Source organism: Molossus molossus, unplaced genomic scaffold (genome assembly GCF_014108415.1).
Source record: "Molossus molossus isolate mMolMol1 unplaced genomic scaffold, mMolMol1.p scaffold_m16_p_4, whole genome shotgun sequence".
NCBI classification, from domain to species: Eukaryota; Metazoa; Chordata; class Mammalia; order Chiroptera; family Molossidae; genus Molossus; species Molossus molossus.
The window spans coordinates 81,250,696-81,264,829 of NW_023425377.1; the positions used below are offsets into that span (position 1 = coordinate 81,250,696).

Consider the following 14,134-nt stretch of genomic DNA (forward strand, 5'->3'; position numbering starts at 1 on the left):
GGGGGGGCGTGAAGCAGGAGCCCCCGCCCACCCCCGCGTGGCCGGGGCACGGCAGGAGGGGGCGCCCGCGGCCCTCCCGGCACTTGGGAGGGACAAAGGCTGGAGCCCCGGCCCCTCTCCGGCGGCTGCGGCGGCCGGTACTTAAAGAGTACGCGCGGCCGGGCCGGCGCCCCGGGTGACCCCGGCGCCCCGCCCGCCGCCGCCTGGTTTCTGGGCGCCTGAGGTCGTGCGCGCCCAGGTTGGGTGGCCGGGGATCTCCAAGCACCCGCGCCCTCCTCCCTCCCGCCCTGCTCCCGCCTGCTAGGTAGCAGCGGCAGAGGAGGCGGAGACGGGTGGCAGGCGGCAGCCAGGCGAGCGCAGCGGCCGGACCCGGGCCATGGCGCCCGCGCAGCGCCCGCTGCTGCCTGTGCTACTGCTGCTGCTCCTGCCGCCGCCACCGCCGCCGCCGCCCTTAGCGCTCGCTGAGGACGCCTCCCGAGCCAACTCGGACCGCTACGCCGTCTACTGGAACCGCAGCAACCCCAGGTGAGCAAGGGCGGGGATGGGGTGCCGGGGGACCCCGGGTGCCCCCCCTGCCCGGCCTCCCCATCCTGAGTTCTGGGTGTCCCGTTCCCCAAGCGCGCTGCTTCCAGAATGGGGCGCCGGATCCCCACGGGAGACCACAGGGGTCCCATCACCCCCGGAGTTTGGGGGACTCACACTGCTCGTACATTCTTTCTGGGGTGCCCCATTGCCATGCAGTCTTGGGGCACTTGCGCCTGCATGGCCCAGTGCACTGACATCCCCAGGAATTTGGGGATCCCCTCTGGTACCCTCAGAAACTGCAGCCCCTTAAGTTCCCTTCCAGACTTGGGGGACCCCATCCTTGGGTCTATCCAGGGAAGGGAATCCCCGTTCAGAGTTGGTGGGGATCCCTAGGGACCTTGACACTGAGCTATGCCTGGTGATGGGGGACCATGGCCCCCCGTGTCCACAGGCACATCCTGCCAGCAAGTCCCCAGAATAACTTGAGGAAGTTGGAATGTCCCTCTTTACTGACCCAGAGTGCACCTTCACTCGGGGTGGGGGTGGGGGGGGTTCTGGTTCAGGCTTTGTAGGATAGGGAGACTGAGATACCTAGGTAGCTGGGGGTCAGTCCCAGGAATCTTGACCAGTAGTACCCTGGTCCATCCTCCTAGTGCTGATGGGGAAACTGAGGGGCAGAGGGGATGAGCAACTGGCTCAAGGTCATGGCAAGGGAGTAGAGCAGGGGCCGGGGCCCAGGTGGCCTCTTGCCCAGTCTTCCCAGGTGCCAACGCCTACCTGCCTGTACAACCTCCTCAGTGCTGGGCGCTGAGTACAATTTGGGGGGCAGCAAAAGCCTCCATTAGACAAAGTGAGAAAAGTTTGTTGGTGTCTGATCACATCCTGGACATCACCAGATCTTCCTCTGGACTGTCCCTGGGTCTCAAAGGCCAGAGTGGGCTGGGTGTCCCATGGGAGATAGGGCTCCAACATCCCATGGCTTTGTTGTCAGCTCCAGCCCTCAGGGTCACAGTTTTCCTGTTGTAGCAGGGCTGCACATGGGGGGCTTAGGCACCGGCCTCCCAACTCCCTACCCCTCTGCCACTGGTCACTTTCTCTCCATTTCCAAGCCCCGCTTAGTGCCCTTCTAAGCCTGCTGTCCCTCCACTGTTCCCTGCCATCCTCAAGTCTTTGGGCCTAAAGTTGCATAAACAGCAGTCTGTGAGGCAGACTCTGGGACAAGGGTGGCTAGTGTCCACAGTGGGGGTAGGGAGCGTGCCCAGACACTCCCCTCAGTTGCCCAGCTGCAGGGTTGGACCCTGGAGCCCAGGATAGAGACCCTGTGCCAAGGAGGGCCCACCAGGCCACCTTAGAACCCGTCCCCTCACCACTAGCCCCACTGGTCACATGTGGGTTTGATTAATACTCTTCCCTGTAGCTGGCTGAGCAGGGACCCCAGCGGGCAGTGCTTCCCGGCCCAAGTTTTTGGTTTCAGATCCAAAATTCCTGTCCCTGTCATAGCTTGTCCTTTGTTCTAGCAAATGCCAAACACACGAGGAGCCACAAACGAACCCGGGAGAACCAGGACAGAAGGAGGTCGTTGGGGCAGCCCTCTGCCCTACCTGCCACAGGTCTGTGCTGCTGGCAGGATCCTGGCAGGGAAAGGAGACACCCAGTGCTGGCTCTGCTGTCGCTCGGCCACCTCCTGTTGCTGACCTGACAGCCTTGTCTGAGGAGCCGCCTAAGGGGATGGCCTTGCTTGTCTGGTTGCAGGTCCTGGCTGGCATATCTTTCTCATATCCCTCTCCTCCTCCTGCTTAGGGTGTTCCAGGTGGGGGGTAACGCCCTGACAGCTTGTGATGGGGGTGGAGGTTGGGTGGGTTCAGATTGTTGCTCCATTCATTGCTGAGGTTGGGGTGCTCTACCAAAGAAGGACTTGGTGCCTGGGGACCCCTTGGGAGGTTGAGTGTCCAGAGGTGGCTGGACTGGAATCTGTGCTCAGTGATGAAGTGTCTCAGACATAGAAGAAGGGGTGGTGTTGGACCTCAGAGTCTGAGGGCACCCAGGAATGGAGCTTTCTCAAGGGCACCCAGTCTAGGGACCACAGCCTGGGGAGAGGCGGAGGGTCAGGGAGTAGGCCTGAAGTGTGAGGCAGTCCCAGGAACAGAGATGAGAGACAGGCCTGGTTGGGAAAGACAAGGAAGAGTCTTTTAAATTAGAGATCCGTGGCAATGGCAGGCTGGGGAAACAGAAACAAGAAAGAGGGTGTTGCTTAGCCTGAGGGGCACACACAAAAGGCACTGTGAGAAAGGGGACAAACCTAGGGCTGGGCAGCTTGAGCCAGGGGCAGACAGGCAGAAGAGAAGAGATAGCCTGAAGGGTGGCTGTGCTCAGATGGGTATGGACATGTATTGGTGGCATTGCAGTGAGGCCAGCCACCTTCACCTGGCTGGACCTGATATCTGCATTGAGATAGTAAGTGGGTGTTTCCTAAATTATGTCCTCCTGCTGTCTAGATAATTTTCTTCGGCCTCTGGACTTGGTCACAGAGGGAGCCCCACACCCACTTCTACTACTGTCATAGGGTGGGGCCTGGTCACCAGTCTAGCCACTCTCTCCTGGCACCCCCCACCAGCTGCTTTCCATCCCTGGGCTGGCCACTGGGCATCTCTGGGCCTGTCCCCAGCTGGGCGAGGCCGGGCTGGCTGCCCTCACCTAGCCTCACCACTGGCCGAATGTAGGGCAGCATGTGCATTTGTGTGCATGGGGGTTGCAGAGGATACAGAGTGTGTATGTGTTGATGCATGTTCTTGTCCCCGACATGCGGGGATCCTAGGGACCCCAGGAGGTGCATATCTGTGTGTATGGTGCATATGCTGGTCTGTGTGGCAGGGTGACACATGTGCCTACGTGTGCATGGCGACCCTGGCATGTTTGCACATGTGTCCGTGTAATTATGCCTGGAGTGCACATGTGTGGAGGGTATAACACATTTGCAGGAACATGCCTGTGTGTGGAATGTGTGTGGTGTCTAGGGGAACATGTGCCTATCTGCATTTGCATATTTGTGCACGGGGAGAATGTGTGTGTGTAGGTGTGGGTGCACATGTGTTTCTTTAGTGTGTCTGTGGAGAGAACATGTGTGTCTGTGTGTGCAGCTTAGCTCTGGCTGTCCCAAGGCCTCACTGATGGTGGCACAGTCTTGCCTTCCCTACCCACCGTTTGCCTCCTCCTTAGGCCAGGTGGGTCCCTGCTAGGGGACCTGTCCAGATCCCTTGGGCCCCATGCTACCTGTGGTGCAGAGGGGCCATTGAGGTTGACTGCGGATACCGTGCCAGGTGCCTTCCAACCCTCATACTCCCCACCTGACTGGAACACTACATCCAGACTGGACCCAGCCATGCCAACCTGGGTGGGGTGCCTACCTCCACCAGGTATCTTGGGCTTCGGCCACCCTCCCCTGGCCCTCCACTGGCTGGATTGCCCACGGCATGGGCAGTGGCCACATTTCCTCTCAAATGACCCAGTGGGAAATGGGGATTTGGGGACGATGTTTCTGTCGTGTAGGTGTGGGACCTTTGTCCCCATCCCCGACCCTGCCGGCCTTGCCTGGCCCTCTGGGGGGCTGGCTCTGAAGGGGCAATGCCATGTTATGCCGCATGAGGCTTTTTTGTTTTATTTGAAAGAAGCTCACCCTCAGGCTTGCGGGGCTTGGAGAGTGACACCAGAGGTCTGGGGACTTGGGGCCAGAAGGTGGGGTCCAGGAGGCCGTGGGAGGGCCTGGACTTGTACTTGCATTTGTAGGTACTGGAACCCTGGGTGTGATCTCAGGTGGGCAGCTTGGCTGCTCTGAACCTGTGTCTCCTCCATGAAGTAGGGACTGGCAGGCTATGCCCTTCAGCAAATGGCAGTAGGACTCTAAAGGGCACAGAAAGCCTCCTCCACAGAGAGGGGAAACTGAGGCAGCTCCTGTGGGCAAGAGGAGGGGCCTCTAGGGTCCCATATTCACAGTGACAGTGACATTCCAGGGTGGGGACAGCAATGCCAGGGGGCTGAATAGGGCAGTTTTGAGATGTTCCCACCTGCTGGGGATCTGGGCTCCCTCTATCTGGGTCTGAGCTAGGGTGCACAGGCCTCTTGTGGTCTGATGGCTGGTTGAGTCCTCCTGTCCTGTGGTCTGATAGGTGGTTGGGTCCTCTTGTTCCCAGCCTTGGTCTCTCCCCACCATGGACAGCCCTGGGTGGTCTCAGCAGAGGAAGAAATCGAGAGTCAGGGATGGAGGTTTAGGGCCAATAGTAGACATGAATGGATTTGGCCTCTACCTGCCTGGAAGCTGGGCTGGGAAGGGGGCTGGTGTCTCCTGCCCCCTCCCCCCCAGCAGATGTCCCCTCAAAGTTCACAGGTCCCTCAGGTCATGGGTGGAGGTGGCAGTTGTCCTGGGGGTGTTAGGTCTATTAATGGGGGTCTGGGAGGCAGTGATTTCTTTCTAAAAGCCCTTCTGCAGCCCCTGGGCCAGGCTGGGTGAAAGTCCCACCCCCTCAGTTAGGTTTTCTCCATGATACCCCATGATACCCCATCCCTCTACTTCAGGAATAGGTGACATGGCCAGCCATGCCTCACAGTGTCTCCCATCCACCGAGCGAGCCATGTGTGTGGGGGGAGAGCAGAGAAGGGCTGAGGTCCCACTATGCTGCCACCATCCTAGATTGTTGTGTGAGCACAAAAGTCATTGGGGTTTGTTTTCACTTTAATCAGACTTTGAACTTGGTGGCCAGCCAGACCCTGCTGCAGGTGGATCCCATGCCTGGCCCTGCACCCACCTGGCTATTGTGGGCACTTGGCCCATGCCTTGGTCTCCCTGTCAACCCCAGGATCTTGGCTTCAAGGGGCTCCATTCACCACACAGGCCAAGTTGCCCCCCAGCCATGTAGCCCCCTAACCCACCCACCCTATGCCTCCATTACCTGGAGTAAGTGAGTCATCCAAGGCCATGGAGAAGCTGGGCCCAACTGAGTGTCACCCCTCTCCAAGAGGCAGCAGGTCTGTGGCTGGCCAAGGAGTGTCAGGTAAATTGCATGAATTCTGGGGGAAGAGGAGGTGTGTTCAAGACACGCCTATGGAGTGTGCATCTGGGCCATGTCTTACTGAGACTGAAGCCCAGGGCTGGAGCTGATTGTGTCCACTCCTCACCTATTGTCCCATCCTGCCCCATATTTTTCCTCTTGCTTTGGCTCTGGAGCCCCTGCACTCAGTGTATCCCCTGTACCCACAAGGCCACACATGTTTCCGACCCTGTACTACTTTGGGGCCCTAATTTTCCCTGAGGTCCCACCCAGCTATTCCCTTCCTGGTGGCCAGGCCTCAAATGGGGAAATGTCTTCTTGGCCCCTCAAAACCCTGGGGGTGGGCACTGAGGCCTCAGGGGCCTCACTGGGGGCGGCAGGCAGGTAGGTATAAGTGAGTGGACTCTGCCCCACTAGGGTGACAGATGGGCATCCAGGGCCCTAGCATGCTGCCCACCTCAGTTTCCAGTCTGGGAAGTCACCCCCCCCCCCCATTTTGGATGAGATCCCTAATTAGCCGCTTTCCTATTAGCTTCTAATGACTTGACAATTGCCCAATTGGAGCTAATTAGCAGCTTGCCAGGTGGTTGCGAGGAAGGGGCAGCTGGCAAGGTTGGGGTGATTGTGAAGGGCAGGTCAGGGAGCCCTGATGGCTGAGGGATCACCCAGGGCTAGGAGGGCTACCTGGCGGAGCAGACTTTGGCAGGATGATCTAGGTGGAGGCAAAGATGTGGTTGGCGGGAGTGGGGGAGGGAACAGGAGGTCTGAAAGCCTGGGGAACCCTCTGCCTAGGAAAGATCCCGTCAGTCACTAACCCCTTAGTGAGAATTTCCATCTCCATCTGCTGCAGCCACGGAGTATTTTAGTATCAAGCTAAGGCCCCAATGAAGGAAATGTATTGCATGCACCAGGACACCAGGCACCAGGCTCAGTTTGGGGGTTTGGCCTCTTCCCCCACACAGGCAGGAGTGAGGCTCCTGCCCTTGACTTGCTAGCCAACTTGGAAACAGGAATGCCAACACAGCAAGGCTGTCACTATTTTAGAGCCAGGAAGGGGGAAAAATGGCCCACTTAATCGGCCAGAGTTCAGGTGGCAGTGGGGCTTCTGTGACACGCCTACCTGGGGTCTTCTCTTCCCTATGTGAGGGCCAATGTTTGCTCCCCCACACTCTAACACCTTGAATCCTTGGCCTTTGTTTGATCAAATATGTATTAAGCACCACTTTATAGGGTCTGTGTTTGGTCACCAGGAAGGGGCAGAAAAGGAGGCTGACCCACACGGTCCAAGAGGGGCAGGCAGTGGACTATGTAGAGGTAAAACTATGATGTTATTATAATGAGATACGTGATAAGGTGGGGAAAAGCATTCTAGGCAGAGGGAAGAGCATGTGCAAAGGCCCTAGGGTGGGAACAGAAACAGCCAGAGGCTGGTGTGGCTGGAAGGCTGGCAGAGGTTGATGGTGCCTGTGTCAGGGCCACACGGGGCCTTGTGGGCCTGGGAGGACTGAGGTTTATTCTGAATGATGGGGAGAGATTTGAGCCACTGGATCACAGAATCTGATTGACATTCAGAAAAGTGAACCCTGGATTTTGGGAGGCCAGGAGACTGGTGGGCCTGGTGGGGCACAGATGTTTAACGATGAAGAGAGAATGATGGTGGTGTCTGGCACCAGGGGTGGGGGCAGGTGTAATGGGGACACAGGCAGAGTTGGAGGGGGAAGAAGAGTCATGCTGTGGCCCCACCTTCCTGAGTTCATTCTGTTCTCAAGAAAGCCCTGCAGAGAGCCACGCTTTCTTTCAGCCTACATGTATATCCCCAGGCATCGTGCTGGGGATGGGAAGGGAAACTGAGGCCCAGAGGTGTTGGGGACCAGGACAGCAGCCCATCCAGCCTGGCACTCCCTCTCTAGTTTCCCCATCATGGTCTCCCCTACAGGGCCTGGCATGGGTACCAGCCAGTCCATAAGTGGATGCTCAGCTGCCGCTGCCACTGCCATTGATTGACTGATCAGTGGGGCTTGCAATGGGGCTGGAAGGAACGAAAATGACTTTTCAAAAAGCCTGGAGCAACTTCTGCATCAGTCAAGCCCAAGGGGCTGGAGAACATGGATCCTCAATGAGACACCCATGCCTGGCCAGCCTTGGGGCAGCCTGAGGGATGGGCAGAGTCCAAGGCTGACCCCCACTTCCTGAGTCTAGCTGCCAGGCACATTTATTCTACAAAATCCCTTCCCACTTCTATGGGGGTGGGATGAGTTCCCCATCCCTGGACAAACCCAATAGAATGGGGAAGGGGCTGGGGGAGAATTTGTTCCTTCTAGCTCCCAGAACTGAAATACTGTGGGCCTCTATCTTAGCTATAACTGAAAATCACTGCTGTAGTGATGGATGGGAAACTGGGGCACCAGTGAGCAGGGTCTTCTGCCTGCCTCATCTCCACCTCTGGGGGTCCCAGGAGCCTTCGCCTCGCCTGGTACAACATCTCAGGGGCAGTTGGGGGGCCAGCCTCTACCATCTAATAATCCGGTTGCCTCCTCAGGTCCCAGCTATGCTAATTAGTGCTACTGGCAGGGGGGCCACGCTGTGCTCCCTCCCACGGTCTGGGGCTGATGGGAGGGTGGGTACAGAGGCAGTGGCAGGGCTGGGATCCCAGCAGCCTGTGCCCTTCCTGCTGTCCACCCTGGCCAAGCCTCAGTTTCCCTACCTACACTCCAAACCTCAGTGCTTAGGCTTTTTTTGTGCTAATAAGCCCCTAAGACCCCCTTTGGTCCAGGCCATCCAGGCTTCATTATATGACGGGGACCCGGGAACCATATCTGGAAGATATATGAGCTCTTGGCGCTGTAACCCAAGGTGGTGATGGAAGGGAAACTGCCAGTCTCTGGCTCAGCTGACCTCCATCCTCACAAGACAAGGCTGGGTCTGGAGGGCTCCCCCAGGAAAGGGCTTGGACTTCATGACAGTCTAAAGCAGGGGTTCTCAACCTGTGGGTCGTGACCCCTTTGCTGGTCAAATGACCCTTTCACAGGGGTTGCCTAAGACCATCAGAAAACACATATTTCCAATGGTCTTAGGAACTGAGACACCGCTCCTCTATCCCTCTCCAGGCGGGTTTGCCCACATGCAGATATGCCCACATACAACATGAGGAACTGTATTAAAGGATCGCGTGGCATTAGGAAGGTTGAGAACCACTGGAACTTTCTGCCAAAGGCTGGGAGTCAGGACTTGGGGGCAGAGATGTCATGGGTGGATGAACCTGATGGAATGACCAGGAACTTAGGGAGCAGCTGCCAGATTCCTGAGGTCCCAGAGCAAGGATGCAGGACTCGCTGGGGTCACACAGGATGGAAGGGGTGGGGCTGGGACTCGAACTCAGGGCACCTCTGAGCTAGGCGGAGAGAGTGCCTGAGAGTTCTAAACTATAAGCCCTGCCACCTGTGGGAAAACTGAGGCAGAGCTTGCCCAGAGAAGGCCGGAACTCCCGGCTTGTGTCCCTGGCCACCTGGGGCCTTCCTGGCAGGCGGCTCTGCAGAAGAAAAGCTAAGGAGGTTGCATATGATGGGCAGGATGGGGTTTATCTGGAGAAGGAGGTGTCCAAGTTAAGCCTTAACGTTTCTGGAGAAGGCTTTCCTGGTGGGAGAACTGCTTTTGCAAAGCCTGTTTGCCAAGAGGGGCCCAGATGTTGGGCCTGGGGGGTTGTGGAGGGCGGGGGGGTGTGTGTGCGCGCGCCTGCGCTTGCTACCGAATCACGTGGTACATGCTCGTTTGCATGTTACCCAGAATGCCTGGTGGTAATCTCTCCTTCCCAGCTCCATCCACGTTGTGGGCAGCGGGCTCAGGCTCCTGCCAGCTGACCGATCTGCTAAGCCAGGGGCCTCGGGGGTGGGGCCAGACAGGGGACCCTGGGCTTGCACCCTGGAACCTCTCAGCTTCTACCCAGCGGTTTCCTAAGACCACCCCCCCCCCCACCGCGTGCTGTCCACGCCCCCGCGTAGACCACCCCCCTCCCGTTTCCTATCCCTTGGCCTCGTTCTTGCTCTGGCACCTCCCGTTAGGCTTCATATTGCCGACCCGGCTCGGTTGCTGGCATCTGGGCCCGCCCCCGAGCTGGCTCCGCCCCGCGCTGACCCAGGCTCGGCTTCCAGGTTCCACGCGGGCGCGGCGGACGACCGCGGGGGCTACACTGTGGAGGTGAGCATCAACGACTACTTGGACATCTACTGCCCGCACTATGGGGCGCCGCTGCCACCGGCCGAGCGCATGGAACACTACGTGCTGTACATGGTCAACGGAGAGGGCCACGCCTCCTGCGACCACCGGCAGCGCGGCTTCAAGCGCTGGGAGTGCAACCGGCCGGCGGCGCCCGGGGGCCCGCTCAAGTTCTCCGAGAAGTTCCAGCTCTTCACGCCCTTCTCGCTGGGCTTCGAGTTCCGCCCGGGCCACGAGTATTACTACATCTGTGAGTGGGCGGGCGGGGCTCCAGGAGAAGGCGGGGAAAGGGGCGGGGTCGGAAACCAGGAGTGGGGTGAGGGCCGGGGATGGGATGCCAGAGCGTGGTCCCGCTCTGGCCTCTGTCCCGGGGGTCAGCCTTTTGGGTGGTCTCATTATCCTCCCAGCAAGTCCCGGAGGCCCCACTGTCAGAGTCCTCATTTTAACAGGTTGGGAAACAGGCTCAGAGCCGGGTTGAGACCACACGTGACCTCAGCCACTGGACCTCTGGGCTGGGGGAGCCGATGACCCCACCGTCAGTTAGTCTGTCTCACACTCAGACCAGGGCTACCCAGCCTTCAAAGCACTGAGAGGGGAAAGGCGTCTGGTGGGAGAGTGGAGCTTGGTCAAAGCCAAGGGAGAGGGTAGAGCCCTTGTTCTGCCCAGCACATCTTGGCTTGGACAGGGGTCTCCTGGGCCCTATCACTACCACACCACATCACCGCCTGTTTTGGGGAAAGGACCCAGCTCCTCCACATTCTGACTCCTGCTGTGTGAAATTAAACTCCACAAGGCCCCATTTCCTCCTTTTCTGCTCTATTTGGACTTTTTCCTTTAAAAAAAAATCCTTTTCATTGATTTCTAGAGAGTGGAAGGGAGGGAGGGAGGGGGAGAAAGAGAAAGACACACATTGATCTGTTGCCTCCCGCTTGTGCCCCGACCAACGAGGGGGATTGAACCCACAACCCAGATGGGTGCCCTTGACTGGCAATCAAACCCAAGACCCTTTGGTCCGCAGGCCAATGCTCTAACCACTGAGACAGATCGGTCAAGGCTGGACTTTTGCTTTTAATTCAGGGACAAAAGGGGTGGATGTGGGAGAAGAAGGTGTTTAAATTAAGTCCTATAACATAAGAAAAATTACATTTTCTTTCTGAGATGGGAGTTTCATAATTATTATAATTATTTTCTATCTCTCTGACAAATGTTATTTTTATTACCTGCTTTTTATTTTCATCTCCCAGAGTGAGGGGCTTCTGGGGTGTGTGGCAGAGGTGTCTGCCAAAGATGGGACAGTCTGAGAGGACAGGTGGGGACAAGCTATAGCTCTGTGGGTACCCACACCTATTAACATGTGTGCTCCTTGCTGGCCCCCTCCCTTCTGATTCATGGCTGAGCTGTGTCACTATCCCTGTCCCTATCCAGGGCCCTCGTCATTTTGGCCAGGAAGCAGGGAGAAATAATGGTGGCATTTTAGGCATGAGGACCCAGTGTGCTTCCACTTCCACATGACCTCTGCAGTGTGGGTTTCTCCAGAAGTGGAACCAGCTTCCCTCCCAGGGTAACTGGCTTCTGTTGTCTTCCAGATGGAAATAATCATTTCCAAAATACCTACTGTGTGTCAGCTGAGGCCCAGATAGGGGGTGATCATTTGGTTACACTGAGTTTTGTCTGATCAATTGCAAACAAATGTATTTTTATCTATCACCTTTGAACCTTGCTCTGTGCTGCTCTGGGGTAAGATGGAGCTAGACACAGACACCTCTAGTTTCTGGGGTTAGAGTTCAACAAAGGGAGCATCAGGAGACATGTGCAGGAGGACTTCCCGGGGCTTTGATATATAATTAGTATTATGAGTGGATCCTCACTTTGGAGTCAAGGTTGAGGCACCAGCCTGGGGAAGTGGATTACAGTGATAGGAGGTCTTGGCCACTGAGAACTCCCTGCCCCACTAACCTACTGTCCCTTTCTTCCAGCTGCCACACCACCCAATGCTGTTGACCGGCCCTGCCTGAGGCTGAAGGTTTATGTGCGGCCAACTAGTAAGTACTCAGGGAGTCGGGCAGGATCCAGGTCCCCACGCCTCATTGAGAACCCATTGATTAGTAGAGTCAGGGGTTGATTACAGCATGCTTGAGGAGTGCCACAACCTCAGCAATGGCAGGCTCACCCTTGAGCCTCACTTTCCCCATCTGCAAACCAGTATAACATTTCAGACCTTCAAGAGTAAAGGTTGAAGCCCTTTGCCAGGCCCCCTCACTGAGGCCATATCCCCTGGGTGCGGGCATCAGGAAGTTTCCTGAGATGGACCAAAGGGCCAGTGTTCTGAGCTCTTGAAACACCAGAGCCACACCCAGAGACAAGGAGGCTCCTGTAGCCTTGAGACTTCACCCAAGTGCCAGGCACACGTTAGTTGCATGCCACCTATTTACCTGGATGTGTACTGGAGGTACAGCCCCAACTAAGGGTGGACAGAAATCTCAGTTCCCCGAGGGGCAGCCAGTTTTGAGATATTTAATGATCAGGTTGGGATAAGCTCTAGGAAGCAGTAGGAAGCAGATGGGGGCAGTGGCCACTTAGGGTAGGATGTGAGCTGTCACTGACTATTCTGTCTCTGTGTCCCCCAGACGAGACCCTGTATGAGGCCCCTGAGCCCATCTTCACCAGCAATAATTCATGCAGTAGCCTGGGCAGCTGCCAGATCTTCCTCAGCACTGTCCCGGTACTCTGGACCCTGTTGGGCTCCTAGTCCCGGCCAACAAGTTTCTGGCCCCACCTGGACGACCAAATCCAAGACCAAATAGACACGCCTGGCTCCCACGACTGGTGCTGCCCCCCACTACAGGGGCCTGTCTACCTGCTCCAGAACCAGCCCCAAGGATGGGGCAGCCAACAGCCCCTCATGCCCAAGGGGCAGGGTGTCAGCACAGCCCCTGGCCAGACTATCTCATCAGGGGCACTGGAGAACCTGAGAAACTATCAGTGATATTGTTTTTTTGTTTATTTTTCATGGTTGGATCAGAAAAGCTTGAGTTTTTAATTTAATTTATTCCTTGCTGTCTCCAGTGACTTTGGGAAGGAAACAATGTATGGGGGGGGGGTCCTTGGCCCTTGAGGGATGGGGAAGGAGAACCCCTAGTCTGGTTGCTCCATTTGTTGGGTCATGGCTAAAGGCCACTGCAGACCCCCAGGTGCCCCAAGACAGGCCAGTATGAGGCAGAAAGGGCAAGGTGAGACCCCCCCAATTCTGGCCCAGGAATCTGAGCCCACCTCAGACTTCTGTTTCCCCAGCCCCAACCTCCTCATGCCTTGTGATTGTCTCCCTGCGGGGAAACCCATGCTGTTTCATCAGAGGCCACTGTGGAGTCCCAGCCCACTCAATCATAGTTCCCCACCTTATTCCACAGCCTCTCACGATCGCCTCTGTGCCCAAGAAGATGTTTCTTTTCTGTAAATAGAGCCAGGAAGTATATACTGTGGTTTACTGTATTCCTGAGGACGAACTGGACAGTTTTTTATGTTTTTTTCTCACACCTTCATGGGGGTCTTTTATTTTGGTGGGAGGGTGGGGTGGACTTTTTAGAGTAGAAGCCGCACTTTGCAATAAGCTTGTTTGTCTGTCAGAGCCCCCTTCCTCTACTCTATGACTAATAATGTTTATAAGAAAAGAAAACAGGACACAACAAAATGGGGGGATGGGCCTGCCACCAAAAAAAGAAAACCCCTCCCAAAGACACTTGAATGAAGCAAGCAGCGCATTTATACAGATTTCATATTTCTACCAGCCTTTCCTGATCTGTGTTTTATATATATTATATATAAATATATATGGTTCACAGCTGCTGGGAGACCACCAGGCGTGCCAGCTTGGGGGCATTTTGTAGGGGTTGGCATGGGTGGGTGGTGGTGTTGCCACGCCTGGAGCTGGCAATAGGGCCTCCCCCATCCCTTCACAATCAACTTTGGATTCTGTATTTTTTAATAATAAAATGAGCATAAACCTCTAGGATGTGCATCTGTGTTAAGGGCCGGTGACCCTCATTGGAGGAGTGCTTTGAGCTATTAATTTGGGAGTCAGCTTCCTGCTACAGAGGGGTATCCTAGAGGACTGGGGATGATCATGATTGGGTCTGTAGTTCTGTGCATCTTTTGGGGGCCGAGCATTTTATGGGGTGTTATATCCTTCCTTGCCACCAATGGGCCTTGGTTTTTCCTCTTCTGAGAAATGGGAAGGAGCCCATCCCCCTGAGGCCCCTGGGAGGATGGAGGAAAGATGCTAACTCTGAGTACACAGCAGGGGCTTATTAGGTGTCCCTTTGAGCATGTGATGGGTCTCTTAGGAACCACATTCTGTG

At 56.3% G+C, this 14,134-nt stretch overlaps 1 protein-coding gene across 5 annotated transcripts; it reads left to right on the forward strand.

Moving 5' to 3' along the window:
* The first annotated feature begins 376 nt into the window (after nucleotides 1-376).
* EFNA2 (ephrin A2) lies at nucleotides 377-13,767 on the forward strand. 5 transcript variants are annotated; one of them, XR_004956531.1, is made up of 5 exons: nucleotides 377-525; nucleotides 2,043-2,277; nucleotides 9,716-10,029; nucleotides 11,205-11,340; nucleotides 11,756-11,811. XR_004956531.1 is itself a non-coding variant. In XM_036241494.1 (5 exons), the coding sequence occupies exons 1-5, from the start codon at nucleotides 377-379 to the stop codon at nucleotides 12,526-12,528; spliced, it is 618 nt and encodes a 205-aa protein (XP_036097387.1). In that variant the 3' UTR covers nucleotides 12,529-13,767. The 5 variants fall into 5 exon arrangements, 4 of the variants coding, with proteins under 4 accessions (XP_036097387.1, XP_036097385.1, XP_036097386.1 ...); XM_036241494.1 differs by lacking the exon at nucleotides 11,205-11,340 and adding an exon at nucleotides 12,407-13,767 and having other exon boundaries at nucleotides 9,716-9,761; nucleotides 11,756-11,821; XM_036241492.1 differs by lacking the exon at nucleotides 11,205-11,340 and adding an exon at nucleotides 12,407-13,767 and having other exon boundaries at nucleotides 2,043-2,135; nucleotides 11,756-11,821.
* The last annotated feature ends 367 nt before the right edge of the window (nucleotides 13,768-14,134 follow it).

Excerpts from the sequence above, each read along its gene's own strand:
- EFNA2 (XM_036241491.1), top strand. The coding sequence starts at position 377 with ATGGCGCCCGCGCAGCGCCCGCTGCTGCCTGTGCTACTGCTGCTGCTC. Across the intron at positions 2,278-9,715 it reads CCTTGCTTGTCTGGTTGCAG|GTTCCACGCGGGCGCGGCGG; the intron begins GTCCTGGCTGGC and ends CTCGGCTTCCAG. Across the intron at positions 10,030-11,204 it reads CCACGAGTATTACTACATCT|GGCCCTCGTCATTTTGGCCA; the intron begins GTGAGTGGGCGG and ends GTCCCTATCCAG.